The sequence below is a fragment of the Rhinoderma darwinii genome, chromosome 4 (genome assembly GCF_050947455.1).
Source record: "Rhinoderma darwinii isolate aRhiDar2 chromosome 4, aRhiDar2.hap1, whole genome shotgun sequence".
NCBI classification, from domain to species: Eukaryota; Metazoa; Chordata; class Amphibia; order Anura; family Rhinodermatidae; genus Rhinoderma; species Rhinoderma darwinii.
The window spans coordinates 373,619,686-373,639,993 of record NC_134690.1 but is presented as its reverse complement, the minus strand read 5'-3'; the positions used below and the strand labels follow the sequence as shown (position 1 = coordinate 373,639,993).

At 42.5% G+C, this 20,308-nt stretch overlaps 1 protein-coding gene across 2 annotated transcripts in view; it reads right to left on the bottom strand.

The window, feature by feature from the left end:
• PELI1 (pellino E3 ubiquitin protein ligase 1) overlaps window positions 1–20,308 on the bottom strand; it is a 49,783-nt gene that overhangs the window by 6,473 nt on the left and 23,002 nt on the right. Inside the window, exons 1-2 of one of the 2 annotated variants that reach the window (XM_075863137.1) lie at window positions 14,905–15,231; window positions 35–171 (exon numbers count right to left, since the gene is read on the bottom strand). In XM_075863137.1, coding sequence (XP_075719252.1) covers window positions 35–105 — 71 coding nt within the window. In that variant the 5' untranslated portion in view covers window positions 106–171; window positions 14,905–15,231. Of the gene's footprint in view, window positions 1–34; window positions 172–14,904; window positions 15,232–20,308 lie in introns of those variants that run through there. The other variant, XM_075863136.1, reaches the window with a different exon arrangement.

The following is a 20,308-nucleotide window of genomic DNA, read 5'->3' as shown; positions in this document are numbered from 1 at the left end:
CTGCTGTACATTCTATGGATATTCACAGACTCACCCAAGTACAATAAGCTCCCCATACTTCACAGGTGCTTTAGCAGGGTGGTTTTCTTGATCTGGAGAAAACATGAGTGTGGCTGTTACTTATACCCCAGTCTTATCAAGAGTTTTGGTGCACTTTTTTCATTATTTTGTCTGCAAGAAAAGAAATTAAAAAAAGAAAATATAAAAGCATGAATAAGGGGGTGGTTAGGAAGGTGAACTGAAACTCCATAGTGTGTATTGCAGGTCAATTTGTGAAAAGGGCAGGGGCCTAGAATGCCTTGGGTCAAGCTTAGAAGCAGCTTGCTGCATCAGAAACCTACTTCCCGAGACCAGGCAAGATCAGCCACATCCCCTCAGTCAGTCCCCAGCTGATGAAGAGCATCAGGAGGAGATAGAACCCTCTTCTCTCTGACAAATTCTTACAAGGCTGTTTGCGTCAAGAGCTTGCATAATGACAAATAGGAAAGTGTTTCAACTTTAAAGGGGTTGTCCACCTTCTGACAACTCATGACCTATCCACCAGATAGGTCATCAGTATGTCATCGGCGCAGGTCCGACACCCGGACCCTACACCGATAAGCCGCTCCGGTGACCTGCGGGCACCGGATGTTGTGGCACATAATGCTATGTACGGAGCCCGGAAGCAGTTGGCTCCGTACATAGCATAGTGGCTGTGCATCAGAACTGCAGCTCTGCTCCTATTCACTTGAATAGGAGCAGAGCTGCAGTACTGCAGCTTGGCTGCTATTCCGTTCCCAGAGCTACAGTGAAGGAAATAAGTATTTGATCCCTTGCTGATTTTGTAAGTTTACCCACTGTCAAAGACATGAACAGTCTAGAATTTTTAGGCTAGGTTAATTTTACCAGAGATAGATTATATATATAAAAAAAAAAAAAAGAAAATCACATTGTCAAAATTAGATATTTATTTGTGCACAGAGAAAGTATTTGATCCCTTTGGAAAACAAGACTTAATACTTGGTGGCAAAACCCTTGTTGGCAAGCACAGCAGTCAGACGTTTTTTGTGGTTGATGATGAGGTTTGCACACGTTAGATGGAATTTTGGCCCACTCCTCTTTGCAGATCATCTGTAAATCATTAAGATTTCGAGGCTGTCGCTTGGCAGCTCGGATCTTCAGCTCCCTCCATAAGTTTTCGATGGGATTAAGGTCTGGAGACTGGCTAGGCCACTCCATGACCTTAATGTGCTTCTTTTTGAGCCACTCCTTTGTTGCCTTGGCTGTATGTTTCGGGTCATTGTCGTGCTGGAAGACCCAGCCACGAGCCATTTTTAATGTCCTGGTGGAGGGAAGGAGGTTGTCACTCAGGATTTGACGGTACATGGCTCCATCCATTCTCCCATTGATGCGGTGAAGTAGTCCTGTGCCCTTAGCAGAGAAACACCCCCAAAACATAATGTTTCCACCTCCATGCTTGACAGTGGGGACGGTGTTCTTTGGGTCATAGGCAGCATTTCTCTTCCTCCAAACACGGTGAGTTGTCTTCCATTTTCTTACTATTGCACCAACAGTTGTCTCCCTCTCACCCAGCGTCTTACTTATGGTTTTGTAGCTCATTCCTGCCTTGTGCAGGTCTATGATCTTGTCCTTGACATCCTTAGAAAGCTCTTTGGTCTTGCCCATGTTGTAGAGGTTAAAGTCCGACGGATTCATTGAGTCTGTGGACAGGAGTCTTTTATACAGGTGACCATTTAAGACAGCTGTCTTTAATGCAGGCACCAAGTTGATTTGGAGCGTGTAACTGGTCTGGAGGAGGCTGAACTCTTAATGGTTGGTAGGGGATCAAATACTTATTTCTCTGTGCACAATGCAAATAAATATATATAATTTTGACTATGTGATTTATTGTTTTTATTTTAATTTTATATAATCTCTCTCTCACTGGTAAAATTAACCTAGCCTAAAAATTCTAGACTGCTCATGTCTTTGACAGTGGGCAAACTTACAAAATCAGCAAGGGATCAAATACTTATTTCCTTCACTGTAACTGCTTCTGGCTTGTTTGTCCAGTGTGCGAGGGGCACCGGACCAACTGATCTGTGCGGGGCCCGGGTGTCGGACCCCCACAGATCACGTACTAATGACCTATCCGGTGGAACGTGGAAAACCCCTTTAAGGCTTCATTCACATCTGGGTTATGGCTCCGTTCAGGCTTTCCGTCTGAGCTTTCCATCAGAACGGAACCCTGACTGAAACAAATGGAAACCGTAGGTTTCTGTTTGCATCACCAGTGATTTCAATGGTGACGGATCCGGTGCAAATTGTTTCCGTTTGTCTCAGTTGTGCAAGGGTTCCGTCATTTTGACGGAACGAATACCGTAGTTGACTAAGGTATTGCTTCCATCAAAACGACGGAACCCTTGTACAATGGTGACTAACGGAAACCATATTCACTGGATCAGTCACCATTGACATCAACGGTGATGCAAACGGAAACCTATGGTTTCTGTTTGTCTCAGTCAGGGTTCCGTTCTGATGGAAAGCTCAGATGGAACGCCTGAACGGAGCCATAACCCAGATGTGAATGAAGCCTACAAAGTACACCAACTTTTTGTTATTAGCATATAGGTGATTTGTATATTATGTTTAGGGTAACTTTAAATAACGGAACAAACGCAATAGAAATGGTCAGGATTTTACTGCTTATTCATTGCATTTGAAGTTAAATTATGACCTGCTCAGATGTTCAGCCTGGGTGAAATGTTTAATTTTGAAATGAAATATGAATTATAAATGCAAGCAGGAAAATTACATTTTGGATGGTGTCAAATCTTAAATTAGTAACAGAGACCGAAAAGAACTTGCACTGAACACGATGTTCTATGCTATCGGCTAGGAGCAGTCTTTGTAATCTTTTGGTGGGTGCAGATATCCTTCAGTATTTAGACACCCTCTCAACACCCACCTCTAGTTTTCTAGGATAAGATATGTACAACACTTTTTAGACAAATGGAAATCTAATTTTGTATAGAAATAAATAATTGGATTGGCACCAAAGTAAAATGCAGCAGGGTTCATGCATACAGAAGAACTAGACAGATCCTAGGAGCCAGGTAGCCAATGTGGCTGGAAATGTGCCACTTATTTTTTTTTAGACTTGCAGTACAGCAATGTGTAATGTCTTGTAGCTTTATTATTGCATTCGTGTTCCCAGTTTAGGTTTACACAATGCAGTGTAGAACATTTGGTGCATAATGTTCTGCTATTATGTCTCCCATACACAGCATACAGAGAAAAGAACATCCTGAGGCATATGGAGTTTCAGTAAGGCCCCATGCACCTCTATCAGAGACCTAATAAGTCAGTGTGCATGAGGCCTTAAACAACAAATTGTTAAATGACATTAGGGCCCAAAGTAAAAGGGGCACCCTGTAGTGGACAGTAGGTGCTCACTGAATCGGATGCGCTTCCATCAGTATGATCCATCATGATCAGTGGGCCTTTCCACTATTTTCTGAAGCCCTTCACGTCACAAACGTTAAATGTACGACACCTGCTGTTCAGGTACCAATGGTATTTACCTATGTCATTTTGACATTCGTCCCTATTAGCAGTCAAAGGGTTAATTAGAAAGTAAAGGATAGCAGTGCATTAATCTGGCAAGGAGACTTGGGCTCACATTTCCTCATTGCCGTGTCAAACCAACTTCCAGAACATAGCAACAGTAACTATGGGCAGCACGACACCGGAGATATAAACTTAGTTGGTTGCAATAGATCAAAAGAAGTCTGTGGCACAAAGAACGATAGAGAAGTGGGAGTTATTGCACTATCATTATATGCTCCTGTGAACCATGATTCAGACCTGACTTTGCACCCCGCTGCTTCATTACAAGCGACACGTTCGTAAAAATGAACGGAGGATGTGATGTGTGGTTCAATTATATACCTGTGCCATTAATTCAGTATAGGAATGAACCTAAAGCTCTGAAGAACATTAGCCGGGACAATATTGTACAATTATCTTCCCAACATCCCGCCAGAGAAAAGAACTAGTAATTAACAGAAAGTTAGAAGAGGCAATGCAAATATATTTCGGCAGCACTACTGGTCAGGGACTTTACTACAGGATTACAACATTAGGATGGAGGATTCACATTAATGATCACTTAAGTAGGTTACATTAATAAAACGGTCTTGGAGATTGATTAAAGAGACTCCATAGCATTGCATAATTAGAGGGGTTATCCCATGAAACAATCCAAAAGTCCAGAATGCTCTTAATAGCTGTTCTAAAGTACGTTTCTAGCATAAGAAAAAAAAAACAAATATAAACCTTTTGTTACTCTGTGTTCCCCTTTGTGCTGCTGCTAATCTGTGCAGCTAGGGGGGGGGGGTGGAGAGGCTCTTAGGAGAAGCTGTCCCTACACAGGGGGTGTGTCCCTGCACAGTCTGACAATGTCCAATCAGTGCTGACAGACACAGCGATCAGTAACACCCAGTTGTCAATTAATAAACTTCTAGGAGGAATAACGGAGGAACGGCACAAAAAAAAAAAAGTCCCAGAATTATTATTTCAGCGTAGATACAAGTACTTACTAAAATAAACAAACATGTCAGGAGAGGTGACAGGTCCTGTTTAAGTAGAAAACAAAACAGGCAAGCGTGTTTAAGACGTAAGCAAATGACTGTTATAGGAACGAGCTGCATGTTGCTTTTTTTCTTAGTTTACTTTTATTTAACCTGAAGGGTAAGCGAATCTTAAGATCCAGGTGTAAAGAGCGTCTACAGCTCATTCTGTATAATTACATTCATGAATAATTAAACCCCAGATGTGCTGGATCCTGAAACAATGCTCCGATTAAGTCTAGCCCACAATACACAGTAAAGCCTCTATATTGAGGCCAATAGCTGGCACATATAAAAGGCAGCATTTGTTACACTAGGCTTCACCCGCCGCAACTGAAGACCAACTAAGGTAAAAGACGTTGCAGTAGTTCCTCGAAGGTAAACTCATTATTTCTGGAAGACATACAGGGAGCGCTGCTTTCCAGTAGAAGTCTACATTATAGCTCACAGAGGTAGCACTGTGTATGGAAGTCTGCACCTGATCTTTTATAATGCCAATGTAACCACCAAGGCCAAGATACACACCAAAGGGCACACACTCATGCTTTTAATATTCAAATGTATCTCAAAAATGGCCTTAAAGGGTCCCCAAAGTGCAAAAATAAACAAGAGCAACACGGATATAAACTTCTTCCTTAATCCATTTCTGTACCACAAAACAATGCTGCCAATGTATGTGAATAACTAACTATGCTAAATCACGTTGATACAATGCTTTGTCTGCAATGGAGACGAGGCAAGCAAAGCTCTGCCCCATTATCCAAGAACCTTGGAGGGCCTCTACCTCCCCAGCTACTTGAGCACCTTTTATGGAGTGTTGTTGGTTGCTCTACAGGCTAGGCTGTTAGTCCAAGCTTAGCCTTAAAGAAGAACTCCCACTTTTTATTTCTTTGCCCGTTTGTAATGGGCATCTTGCACATGTAAACAATATTTATTTCCTCACCGAGCTTCTATCTTTCAATACATAGGCTCCATTCGACTCCCCCCGAGCTGTCACGTGATCTGTAAACTGACTCGCCGATTCACACACCGGCTAATGTGTGGACCAGAAGCCAGTTTCTCTGTGCAAGTCTATAGTCTCATAGACCTACATATATATTTCTTTAGGGCTCTTTTACACAGGCCAATGATCAGCCAACAAGAGTTCACATGAACGCTCGTTCCCGATCATTGCCCTGTGTAAACAGGGCATCAGCCGATAAACGAGTAAACGCTTGTATAAGCAGGGAGATGTGCTGCCGACATGATGGAAATGCACGCGGATGAACGATCATAGTAACGGTCGTTGATTCCATACATTACTGATCACAGCTCCTTGTGAAAGGAGCAAACGAGCGTCGATCAACAAGCGGTCTCTTTGAACGGCGCTCTTTTTTACGGCCCATATTGGCCAATGTAAAATGACCTTAAGTCGTTACGATTGTTGGTCCTCTATCTATGGACCCCTTCTTACATTATAGTCCCAAGCCCTGATAAGTCAGCCAGGATTAGGGTCACCAACTTTATTTTATGGTACTCCTCCTTCTACCTGGAATGTGACAACGTTGTACGTCTTATTGAAAAAGCACTAAAAACTACTGTTTAAAGAAATAAAATAAAAAAAGGCCCAGAGACCAGGAAGAGACGGGTTCCTGCTAGGTTTGTGTTCTACAGCAACTGCTCGATGTGGAATATATTGGAATTTGCAAATGAAGGTCAATAATGATGACAAAATGTGGACATATAAACGTAAACAAATGTTGAGATTTACCCCATCTTACATGAACACTTTGAATAAAAACAATAATACTTCATTTCTACCCCCCCCCCCCCAAAAGGTCTTAAAATAGCCATAACAAATGGCCAGGTCACCCATGTAAAATGAATTCTAACCTCCTTTGTTTATGGCCATCTGCAAAGTCATAACTGGCAGCCGAAAAAGAAGCTAAAAGTTATTCGTCCCATTTCCCCCATTGGGCCGGGTGTCCACAGGACGTTTGTGATGCATTTTTTTTTTATCCACATTTGTTTATGTGCAACCACAGCATAACCATGACTAATGTTGGTCTACGTACGAAGTACTATTTAGGCTACATGCAATACTTGCATATTTTGCTGCGGAAAATACGCAGCAAAGCCACAAGAAATTCACAGGAAAAACCGCACCTGTAGGGGCGTTTTTCGATGCGTTTTTTCCCCGTTTTTCATGCTGCGGATTTTGGTGCGATTTTTTTCTGCTCTAGGTAGATAGAATTCACAAGCGGAAATGCAAGATAAACAGACACGCTGCGGATTCTAAAAAACGCACATGTCAATTTTAGCCCCGAAAAATACTGCAGTGTGTACATAAGATTTCCTGGAATCTCATAGACTATGCTGGTACTGTATTACACTGTGGATTTGACGCACGCAAATCCACGTGCCAAAAATCACACGTAATACGCATCGTGTGCATTGACCCTTACGAAGTTTTTACACAGTCCATCAGGCAATCAGTTCCTTAATTGGTTGAGCGACGTGTAAGATCCGTTTTTCAGCTGCAAGTTCATGGCCAGTTATGCTTGTTGCTCCACTGGTCATTTTGCCGTGCTGGGCATATGGTTTCCAATATTGTATGCAGGTGTTGAATATAGAAACACCTCTAAAAAAAAAAAGTGATGGCCAAACACACATTATGTTAAAGTGTTCAAAAAGACCTTGTAATCCCAATAGCAGCCCTCTAGGGCAGGGGTCTCAAACTCGGCTGGGTAAGTGGGCCACATACAGAAAAAATGGGAAGTTGATGCGCCGCATTACTTTCAAAATGCTGCCACAGTGCCCTCTGTAAATGCTGCCACAGTGCCCTCTGCAGATGCTGCCACAGTGCCCTCTGCAGATGCTGCCATACACACCTCAAGTAGATAGCTCCATTTGGGCTCCCTCTAGGAGTGGAATCCCCAGCCAGAGCGTTGCCAAATGTCCATACACAGTGACATCAGGGGATCCTCCTGGACCAGAATGTGATATCAGGGGCAAGCCCAGAGCCGGAGTCCCGGAGCAGAGCACTAGTATAGGCTCTGTGCCGGAACTCTGGGGAAGCCATTAGCATCAGTGTCCATATATGGCCAGTGATGTCAGGGGCTTACCCAGAACTGGAGTCCCGGAGCAGAGCCGCTTCTATCACAATCCCAGAGCTGGAGACCCGGGCAGAGCGCTAGTAGGCTTTTCCTGGGACTCCGGTTGTGCTCCTGACATCACTGGGACTTGCTCTGGGGAAGCCCCTGACATCACGGTCGATGTATGGACAGCGATGTCCGAAGCTTCCCCAGAGTCCCAGAGCAGAGCCTATACTAGCGCTCTGCCCATAGTCCAGCTCTGGGGAAGCCCCAGACATGGCTGTCCATATGTGGACAGCGATGTCAGAAGATTCCACAGAGTCCCAAAGCAGAGCCTATACTAACGCTCTGCCCGGGACTCTGCTCTGGGGAAGACCCTGACAACACTGTGGTATTCCCCGACATCGGTGTCCATGTACGGACACACAATATCTGGGGCTTCCCCAGAGCGGAGTCCCGGGTAGAGCTAGAGCGCTAGTATAGACTCTGCTCCGGGACTCTGTGGAATTCCCTGACATCGCTGCCCATATATGGACAGAGTCCCGGAGCAAAGCCTATACTAGCGCTCTGCCCGGGACTCCGGCTCTGGGGAAGACCCTGACACACTGTCCATATATGGACAGCGATGTCAGGGAATTCCAGAGTCCCGGAGCAGAGCCTATACTAGCGCTCTGCACTGGACTCCGTGGGCCGCGTGCTTGAGACCCCTACGCTAGGGTCTGCCAGGCTTCATAGATATTTGGCAAATCATGTGGATCTCTAGGCACTATGCTAGCTAGGCAATACAGATTGATCTTGCTCTAACAGCAAAAATTCCTACAGTTCCAGCATAACGGTGTTTAAGTTTCTATTGTTTAAGTATGAAAGCGCACCTCCAAGCACAGTAGCATTTAATACGTTACTGCAGTATCTCTGTACCTCAGTTTGGTAATTATTCTGCATTGGAAACCTCAGCTGTGAATTTGTAGGTGACATGCTTTGTCTCCTGGGCTTTGGTACCAACTGGAAGCCCTAGTTTCTGCTCAGAGCGAAGATGTCCAAGTGGGTACAAGGATAGTGCCTAGGACATAGACCCCGAACACTCAGCCTCATTCCAGCAGGACCACTACAGCAGTGCAGTGGTGATGTCTGCCATGGGTCATTACTGAACTGAGACAGACCCTCCAATGGAGAAACTGCAAAGAGGCTTCTACTAGTAACTGCAATAACAAATTAGAAATAATAGACCAGAAATCTACTTGTTACACATTTTCCACTGGCAAGAAACGAAAAAATTTCTCCCAGCACTGACAACAACCATTTTCCAGGACCGTCAGCAACTAATTCAGAGCAAAGTGCAGATTAAGATAAATGGTTGTAGCGAGGCAGAGGTGAAGAGTCGAGGAAGCAGTAAGTATAAGTATAGCATGCACTTAAAAGGGGTTTTCTAAGTTATGCAAAAAATTGGCCAAGGTAGGAGGGATGAATTTAAAAAGAAAAAAAAAGCATTACCTCACAGATCCCCAGCGTTCCAGCGCCGTGGGTCTGGTCCTCCCCGTTGCGGTTTATTGACATGGCTGCAGATGATGTGCCCATATACCCAAAGTGAACGCTGCAGCAAATCACTGGCCTCAACGATCCTGTGCCGGATACCCACTGAGACAAGTGATTGGCTGCATCGATCATGTGTGGGTATACGAACACGTCATCGCTGCAGCCATGCCAATAAATATTGCCAGGGAGGAACAGCTGCGCTGGTATGCAGGGGATCTGTGAGGGGAGTAATGGTTCTTTGTTTTAATGCATCCCTCCTACTACTTCCACTATTTTGAATGACTCGGAAAACCCCTTTAAAATTCACACAAATATGACTGGTCAAGCAGTAAAAATTCATTTGACAATCACATCTAATTCATCTGTAAGTCCTAGTGAAAAACCATTTTTACACTTCGTAATATAAAGGTAGTATGACACGGACCAACGTGGGCCGTGTAAACCAGCGACAATCAACAAGACCGCTCATTGATCGGCACTCGTTTGCTCTTTTCACAAGGACCTAGTATGGGGACGAGCACTAGTTACTCCGATCGCTCGCCCCCATACATTTCTATCATGTCGGCAGCGCGTCTCCCTGTTTTCACCGGGAGATGTGCTGCCGACAACGATAATATTTTATGCCTTTAACCCCTTAATGACCGGGCCTGAAAAGGTCTTAATGACCTGCTACATTATTCCGTTTTTACCTCTACATTTTAGCAGCCATAACATTTTACATTTTTCATTGACGTGGCCATATGAGGCCTTGTTTTATGCGGGAGAAATTGTATTTATTTTCTTTCATAGTTTGGAGGTAGAAAAAAATCTTTACGGCGTGAATATAAGAAAAAGCGATTCTCCGGAGTTTTCTTATTTTTTATCCTGTTCACGTTTCACGCTAATTTGATTAATTCTTCAGGTTATTACAGTCGTTTAGATACCGAATATGTATAGGTTGTTTTTATTTAGTGTAGGGGCAGTAAAATATATTTTATGCAAAATAATAATTATTTTTTTGCACTTTTTTCTATTTATTTATTTTTGTTACTTTTTTTTTTTTGTTTAATTCCATTAAGGGGTAACTTTATTTATAACAATTTTTTACTTGTAATGTCTTAGCATACTCCTGCATGCTAATACATCATACTGTGTCACTATGACACAGGCTGCTGTGAGTGCTCATCAGCTTCTTCTGCAGCGACGCCAAAAGACGTCACTGCCGTCAAAAGACGTGGGCGGTCATTAAGGCGTTAAAACGATGCAATCAGCCGATGAACGAGCGTTTGCCCAATGACTGGCCAGTGTAACAGCTAGTTTAGTCTCTTGGCTGTAATCTAAAACAACTACTAAGAAGTGCTCTGTACAGAAGGAAAGATGCTGATCATCTAATCTAACGGTTTCATCTCTTAATTAAGGGGTAAATGGACGGAGAAGCTTGTAGCTAATCGGATAATCAAGTTCACAACAGTATGGATTACAAAAGAAGATGTGTGTTGTTCTTGCGGCAAGCAGTGACCTGTCCATTTGTGTGAGGAATTCTGTAAATCAAAGATCATTATGTCGTCAGAAAGTGAAAAGAAGGTTAAGCAGCAAGCTTCAGATATTTAGGGAACAGAACAAATGGGATTCTCCATGCTGCACAGGACAGTCCTAGAAGACTGGCTCTATATGTTTATCACTATGGTATGACTGAGAAAGACGAAGCAAAGCATTACGCACTACGCTGTATGGACAAAAGTATTGGGACACCTCAAAATCATTGAATTCGAGCGTTTCATTCAGTCCCATCGCCACAAGTGTATAAAATCCAGCACCTCGCCATGCAGTCTGCCTTTACAAACATTTGTAAAAGAATGGGTCACTCTAAATCGGAGTGTGGCACGGAAATAAGATGCCAATGTTGCAGCAATTCGTGAAACCAACATCTTTGGGCTGAACTAGAACGGAGATTGCGAGCCAGACCTTCCTCGTCCAACATCAGTGTCTGACCTCACAAATGCTCTTCTGGATGAACAGACAAAAATTCCCACAAACTCCAAAAAAGGTCTTCCCAAAAGAGTGGTAACTGTTTTAGAAGCAAATGGGGACCAACTCCATATTAATGCCAATAGATTTAGAATGGGATGTCATAAAAGCACCCGTAGGTGTCCCAATACTTTTGTCCATATAATGTATAAATGACCATAATAGTCAGATACCAGTGTCCAAACAGTGATCAGAGGTGAAGCCCTATAAAAGGTGGCAAAACCTACTTTTTCATCATTGATGTTGAGGTAAAATTCCTACAAAAGGTCTAACTCTCCATGGACACCTACTGCAGAAATCCCCCCTCTTATTCAGTAGAAAAAAAAAGAGAAAAGCACTAGGGAAAGTATAAAAGGACCACCCATGGCACTTGCTGCTTAAAACAAATCCCCCCTCCTGTATGAAGTGTGTAGGGAACAGCTGATTCTCCCCTCATAAAGCCACGCAGTCTTCCTCCACAATACATTGCTGAGACTCAGAACTGTGTGTGGGCTGTCTGGAACATTTAACATGTTAATAAGATGGATATTTAAAAAGCAGCTGCCACAATTTACCAGAACCAAAAAGATAAGCCCACACGTAAAAGTCAAATATGTGCCCACGATAGCGGAGCTCTCACCGCACATTACTGAAGCCGTTCTCCAGTTAAGCTACTATGAAGGTAAATGTCCCACATCAACTATCCCAAACTAAAGACTGAACAGATGCAACAAAATAATACAATCTGTATTTGCACATTTCGTTTACCAGCTGTTTCCCAGGCCTACACCACAGCAACTGTTGATTTACAAGCTCGGGGTCCACGGAAAATGTTCACACCATGAGGTGAGGGGTAATCTGGCTGCTTACTGTACGGACGGGTAAACTCCACATTTAGGAGTTTTTCCAAATTCGATTTCTTTGACATTTCAATAGGATAGGTCCTAAGTGTCTCTGTATCTGTGGTGGTGATGGGTGAGGTACTGATCATAACAGGCAGGTTCCTATCTACCATCAGTGGAGAATTGTCTGCATATGCACGATCTCTCCATTGAAATGAACGGGAGTTATTGAGACCACCACATGCCACTTCTCCAGTAATGTCCAGGACCAAATATGGCCATTGTTTAGGACCGTCGGGAGTCTTCGTTACTGGGCTTAGATGCTCCGGAGATATAAAAGTTTAAGAAAACCCCTTTAAGTGAATTGTCTTTCACAAACTCCAGTCACCATGATTTTAGGGCAAACGCCATTTTTTCTTTTTGAATGGCCTATCCTTGTGATTTCTTGCAGAATACGCTGGGTTCGTTTTAAATTTTATAGAAGCTATTTTATAAATCTTTTCTTTAACAGCCTTTTAGAAAAAATGCCCCAGTAGTTGCTGCAAAAACTGCATACATTAAAACCTCATTCTGACCAAGTAGTTAAAGAATATGGTTTAATATAAGTAGGGCCTAAATTCCAGAGGATTTAAGAAAAAAAAAAAAAGAGAGATTAAACTGGAGTTTTGGACTTCTTTTAGTGGCTTTGGTACCTCAGAAAAGCGTTTGAGATTTATATTGTACATAATACAATGAAACTTCTTTGAGATGGCCACCCAAAAGTGCATTAAAAACTGGTGTTCTAGAGGGGTCCTCTCAAAGAAGATGGCCAATATACATAGTATATGATGGAACTGAAAATCTGGTCTCAATTAAGGGGTGGTCTTTTGTATGTACAGTGAAACATCACAAAAACACAAGTCCTAGGGCAAAATAATAATCTACATTTTTCCTAATAGTACTTACTGGTCAGAAATACAGATCATACATAAGATACATGTAAAGGTCCATCCACGTTAGAATAACGTCGGCTAAACCCACCGGCAGGACAGACTGCCAAACAAAAATCAGCTGAACATCAAATACATATTAGATGGTCAAAGGTCAAAAAAAAAAAAAAAGAAGGATCGGATATGTTGAATTCCAACAGGCCCGATCCTTTGTTCTCAAGGGAGATATCTGCTACTGGACACCTCCAGTGGCAGCTTAATTCCCCACTCCTTATTGAGGACATGTGCACACTGGGCCGAACCAAGCGTGTATGGTTAGGTCAGGAGGAATAACGGTCAGCGTTCGGCCAAGAGCTATTGAAAGCGTATGACCCCCTTGAAGCAATTATATAGTAAAATATATATATTCGGTATAGAATAAGTAAAATCAATAACTTCCTGGTGTAAAAGTGTACGCAGAACAACGTCATGTGCGCAATCGTCTGGGATTTAACCCGTGGAGCTGAATAACGGCTGGAGGTCACTTACCCAGAGGAATGTAAACATCTATCAGACCAGCACCATTCTGCTCTGGTTTAGCTTTACGGTGTGAATTTACACCTTAGAAAATCACAGTGACAGGTGGCAAAGTGTAGGAGGACCTCAGTAAAGAAGCCATCTGTCCCACCGCATAGACCATGCAGCTGTTTGCTGTCACAGAACCCCTATTACATGCTACCAAGTGGGGCATTTGGTCTCCCAACCTTTGGCAACCTTCCTGCAGATCCACAAAGTAGTCAGAAGGGGCCAGCTGGATGTTCGTAATTACATGATGTACAACAAGAAATATGTATGCAAAATAACAGTCATTGTGGCAGCCTCAGAAAACCACAGGACTGTACAAGTTCTTCAGTTATCTCCTTCTGTCAAGCTGTTAAATACGGTTCTTCAGCCCCATCTCCCCTGGGAAAACAAAGTTCAGAACTTGGCTAATATGGCCTCTATGAAAACTCGCAAAGCTTTATTAAATACAGATATAACTATATTTACACCCATATCTATCAACTTGGAAGAGGACAGAAAAAGGATCCTATAAACGTAAACATCCATTTTTTATTTTATACATTTTCATTCTGTAATATATTGTGTAGGCATGGCTACCATCATTTCAGTTTTACAGTTCGGGTACATAGACGACAATACTTACCCCCAATATAACCACGTGACCTTCCGATTACTAACTAAACCCAACACTTACGATGAGTGTTGGATAAGTCACCTCATCTGTCATGAGCAACATATTAGAGAAACAATAAAAAGGAAAAAAACATATTTACTGAGTCACTTACAGGAATTCACGTTTAGAAGCCAGAAAACAAAATATCGTCCACATTGAGAAACGCTTCATTACATAGACCAAACAAACATAGTTTGCCATATTCCATAACAATGTTAAAACTAAGGACACAAAGTAAAAGGACATTACAATCTACTGATCACCAAACCGAGAATCAACAGATTAGAACGTGAGCACCTGATCGACACACATTCCTGGAAAGGTTTCACAACTGGAGAGAAGTGACTAAGTAGGTCAGACAGGTCGGGCATTTTTCTCGACTTCTTTTCTGTAATCCCTTTGAAAGACAACAGTTACCATCTTCAAGTGGCTGATAACAGGGAACAGATGACAGTATTCACCTGTACAGCAAATGGGGATAATATCGACTTAAATTTTCGTGTCCCGATAACATTTCCTCACGGTCAGGCCCTTTAAGAAGGTTGTGAAAAAGAGATACTGTATTCAATGTAGACCCTACGCCTTGTTTTCGGCATGCAGAACCCGGATCTCATAGGAAACAGAGTATGGAGTCCATACTGTAAGCAAAACCAGGCCTTAAATAAACCTACGGTGTATAAATCAGACGTTCATACACAGTACATATTCACTTACCTCTATAGCTCACAGTAAAGAGTCCGATGTAGAGAGCACAGAGAAATACAATCCAGAGCAAAGTGTGGCAATATCCTCCTGCTACCCTGCTGGCACGCACAATATCCGGATTGCCTGCTTTCTTTTACTTATGTGTTTCGTGAGGGTGCTGACTCAGACGGGTGGGAAGGTGCTATGCAAAACAGGTAAACACCATACTGCAACCAATAGGACAGCCTGGGATCTGACTCATAGCTCATGAGCTTCCATATAATATGTGGCTTCAAAAGGAAGAAGACCAAGTAAAAGGATGCACGACTCTGCCAACAGCTCCTAACACACGTACACCTCCTCCATAGCACAGACAGCAGAGTGTGCTGATGGAGAGCAAGTCGCTGGAATACAAGCCTGTCGCTGTCATGTGATACGCAGTTCAGTCATTAGGCGCAAGAGGTTTTTGAGTGTCCATGCACGACAGTGGATTCATTACAAGACTAAATAAGATTAAAAAAATGACAAGGATAAAAAGGCACGGGCTTGTATTCCCTCTTAGTTTTGATGCATTGGTCTAAACAAACAGAAGGCACACAAAAGAGGTGCCAGTCTTTTTAAGCCACTATCAGATTTATTTTGCAGGCCCAAAATCGAGAACACATGAAGCAGCGTGTAACCATACAATTTTTACACACCCTATAGGTAAAAGAATTGACAATCATCACCTATCCTGGGGATAGGTGATAATTGTCTGATCGTTTGGACCCCCCACCAATCAGGACAACGGGAAATCCCAAACCCCAGATCCTCCTCACTGCATCTCCCGCAGCGCGCTTGCTCGACTGCCGCTCTATTCAATGTCCTCCTCACTGCGGTCGAGAAGTGAGGAGGAACTGGGGTGTTCGGGACCCCCATTCTCACACTCTGTGGGGCCTCTATAGATCATATAACCACCATCTATCCCATGGATTCTGGGAATACCCCTTTCACATTAGCAGTGATAAAATGCAGCACTACTTCTAGGGTCAAATACCTCAGTAATATGGAATCTGATAAATCCAAGAAAAACACTGTATAAAATCGGAGGCATACAGACGTACAGTATTGACCCATCGGCCTCTATGGACGCCATATTACAGATCCATACAACTAGACACTTTCAAAGAGACGTTATGGGGCAAAAATTTATAATACCGTGTAAGTTTTAGACAGTGTAAGCTTAGACCAGGCAGTCAGAAGATGTGCCAAATTGATCAAAGTTGTGCATGCTGCATGATTAATTTGGCGCATCTAGCTAGACACTATTCTCCTCCGTATACCAACTTTGACTTATTTTGCAACAGAATTTTGGTGAATTTTAAACGCCATGTCCCGTTTCTAAGACCCTTTTCAAAAGTGTATAGTGAGGCACGAAGACCTGGTCTTAAAAGGAGTCTAAAATGAAACGTGTAAATTATATCACACTGCGTCGCTCTTAATTCGGTTCTTAGATTGGCACTTTTCTGGCGATGTAAAACAATGGGTATCACTAGAACAGGTATTCACTACTATCCCATTAAAATACCTACCGTGGCTCCACCATTCACATAGACTGCGACTTGAACCGCAGGCCTTTCTGTTGAGATCTGCTCAAAGTATGGGACTCCTTGGTTCTTAAAAATATCCTGTCCCGTTATAATGGCCCTCTCGCGCCGTGCCGTTATTTTATAACCCCGCTTTTTCTGTTGGATTTAACAGACACCTTTCTCTTATGGGAAAAAATAGATGACATAAGATGGTACCATATTGCCTCTGATACATCTTTCCCAACGTTTGCAGACATGAAATCTCAAAACCCCTTGATTCACTTGTTATGACTCGAGTATACCCAGTTACGCTCGTACATTGGTTCCCTGGGGGAACGGTGCTCCTTTGGATCTACACCCACAATGTTTGAGGGGGATCTTTTTACAGAATGCTTCCCCCACTCAAACAATCTCAATTCTGTATAGCCTTCTGATACAAGACGCAAGTAGAGAGAGTCTGGGCTATGTACAAGCATTAAAAAGCTCTAGACATTGCTATTTCGTCTCTTGAATGGCAAAAAGCTTTTATTTTTACACACAAACTTTCCGCAGCAAAGGAAAATAATTATAAAATAGTCACGAGAAGGTATAGATATCCTACCCGCTTATATCTCATGTACCCTGCTGTCTCAGAGATGTGTTGGCGCTGTGGAACTGCTAGAGGCACTATGTCACACATATGGTGGGATTGTTGTAAACTTACACCCTTCTGGAATAAAATATTCCAGACGTATCAATTAATTAGTGGGGAGTCTCTGACTGCTGCTCCTCGGATCGCTCTGCTCTCAATTCTGCCTAGATCCATAAGTTTTCGGAAGAAAAATATTCTAAGATTCTGACTTACAGCAGCCAGAACAGTAATACCTCGCCACTGGAGATCTGCTGAAGTCCCCACTATGGCAAACAGAAATGGATCATTACTTAGGATGGAGGAGTGGTCGGCGGAGCGATCGGGGGATAGTGCCAGATTTTTGCCTACTTGGTAAGACTGGATAACATTTAAAGGATCTAATGACTTTCAGTCCCTCTTCATTTGATACCCTTCTTAATAGACATGTTGCAAGATCAGACCTTTTTCCCCTACTCTTTTCTCACCTCTATTTCTTCTTTAAACAGGCTCTGTCACCACATTATAAGTGCCCTATCTAGTGCATAATGTGATTGGCGCCGTAATGTAGAGAAGTGTTTTTTATTTTGAAAAACGATCAATTTTGAGAAAGTTATGCACAATTTTAGGTTTATGCTAATTACTTTCTTAATAGACAACTGGGCGTTGTAAATAGAAGTGTATGACGCTGACCAATCAGGGACATACACTTCCCTCCATTCATTTTTAGCAGTACTCGCAACACAGCATGATCACGCTGTGCAGTCACATACTCCCACATTAACTTTACTGAAGTGTCTTGAGAGTGAATAGACATCACCTCCAGCCAGGACGTGATGTCTATTCACACTCGACACTTCGGTAAAGTTTCTGTGAAGGACAGCACAGCGTGATCTTGCGAGATCACGCCGTGCTGTGTGAGTAAGTCCCCAAGAAACTTTACCGAAGTGTTGGGAGTGTGAATAGACATCGCGTTCTGGCTGGATTGCATGCTGGGACACAAGCGGTGCATGGCGGGAACTGTATGACCGGAAGAGCAAGACAACGAACACACAGAGGTAACAAACCTCTCAATGCAAACAAAAGAGAATAATGGTAAATTAAAAAATAAAAATGTAGATAACGATATTCAGGGGGCATGAATAGATAAATTGAGAAGCGTTGCAGTGATTATAAAAAAAAAAAAAAAGTATTGGAAAACCCCTTTAAAGTATGACAATCTTGGACCTGGAAGCCCGCCTTAAGATTGGTTTACCCAGGCAGATTTCGGCCCACAACAAACAACGGTAATAACAGCTTGATTGGCACTCGTTTAAAGGCCCTTTACACAGACCAATGTAAACTGTATAGGGACAAACGTTTTACTACAGTGGCTCGTCTTAATATAATTTACATATTGTTGGCAGCACGTTCCCGGTTTAACTGGTGAGCCGACAACTACGATTTTGTGGCTGCATAAAAGATGCAATCTGCCAAGGAACGAGCATTTACTAATTCGTTGGATGATCGCTGCCCTGTTGACACGGGTCAATTATTGGGAACAAGCAATCATACAACCGCTCGTTTGCCCAATCATTGGTCGATGTAAATGGGCCTTCATTTACCTAGAGTTCTTCGGTTATCTAGCATTGTTTTGCCTGGCAGACTTCAGAGTGGCATGGTCATGTACCACCTGAGATTTTGCATAGGATATATGCCCTCTACTGCATAGTATTTCCTATCCTGTATCTCAACAAATGGTAGTCATGTGTTGGAGAGTGCTGAACATTTCCTAAAGCTAGACTCCAGATAAGTAAGGCTGGCAATGGAAAAAAAAAATGCTATATATATATCAAGGCAAAATGGTTTTGTTTTTCTTTTTTAAACCAGAAATATGCTCAACGATATATAAATAAGTAAAGTGATGAGCTGCTGTGCCTGTCTAAAACAGTGAAAGTTGGACCCCACCTGATCAAACACTGATGGACTATCCTAAGGGCTCTTGCCCACGACCGAGTGCCACTCGGGCCGTTTTTCACGGCATCCGAGTGGCACCCGATAGTTTTCACTGTCCTATTCACTTCAGTGGGTGAATCGGGTCCGTTAAAACTGACCTGACTCGCCGATCCGCGGAAAGATAGAACATGTCCTATCTTTCCACAGATCACGGACGGGACTCGGACGGCACACACGGTCGTGTGCAAGAGCCCTAAGAGCCTATCCTGTTTAAAGGGGTTTCCAGGATTAGAAAAAACATGGCTACTTTCTACCAAAAACAGCACCTGACTTGTTCATAGGTTGTGAGTGGCATTGCAGAACAGCTCTATACCCTTCAATAAAGCTATGATGCAGTACCAAACACAACCTATAGACAGGTGTGGCAGTGTTTTTGAACGAAAGCAGACACGATGGTCCACATTTTGAACAATCCCTTTAACTCCCAAAGAGCGTATTTAAATGGCATGAATCAAATATTCTCACATGTCGCCTGTTGGAAGCATGCACGAACACCAGGTGTAACAAAATAATGTTTACTCATGGTCTCCGCTGGTTATATCCATGGCTGTGTTAGACTATGTTTGACACGTGATCAAACACATGAATGTAAAAAAGGGTAATAAATAAACTGGTAGGTCTTTATAGCTGTAAGGAAGAGTGGCTGTCTGGGGGGAAAAAAAGCAGAGCGAGCACGCTAATAAAAAACAAAAAAGAAGCGGTTATGATCCATCCAGTAGGTGTAACTTGGAAGGCAGCCCTATCTAATATCTAATCCCACCAAGTCTATGCAAAAAAAAAATATGGAAAAAAAAAGATTATAAAAACACAAAATTACAAAAAGGTATCCATGTAAATTGACCTGTTATCCATAGACCCTCCACCTTCTAACCAATGTGTATGGCCAGTGCAAAGTAAATGTCCACCTTTTAATATGGGCATTTTAGGGTTAAAAATTCTGTGCAGATTAATTTCTTAATATACATTTATAGGAGACGGAGCTGTTTTTTTCTGATACAGAGCTACAAATTCTGGAATTCCTGCAGTCACCACTAGAGGGGGTTTAGAGGATTACTGCATACCGTTTTATTGCATTCAATGTATGAACAGTATGTAGTTTGCTCTTAAGCGCCCTCTAGTGGTGGCAGCAGGCAGTCAGAATGTTATATTGTAATTCTATGCAGAAAAACATAGCTCAGACCGCTATAAAGATATGTTAGGAAATTAATCGACACCAAATTATTAACCTATTCAGATTAAAAAACAAAATGGTATTCAAGGGTGT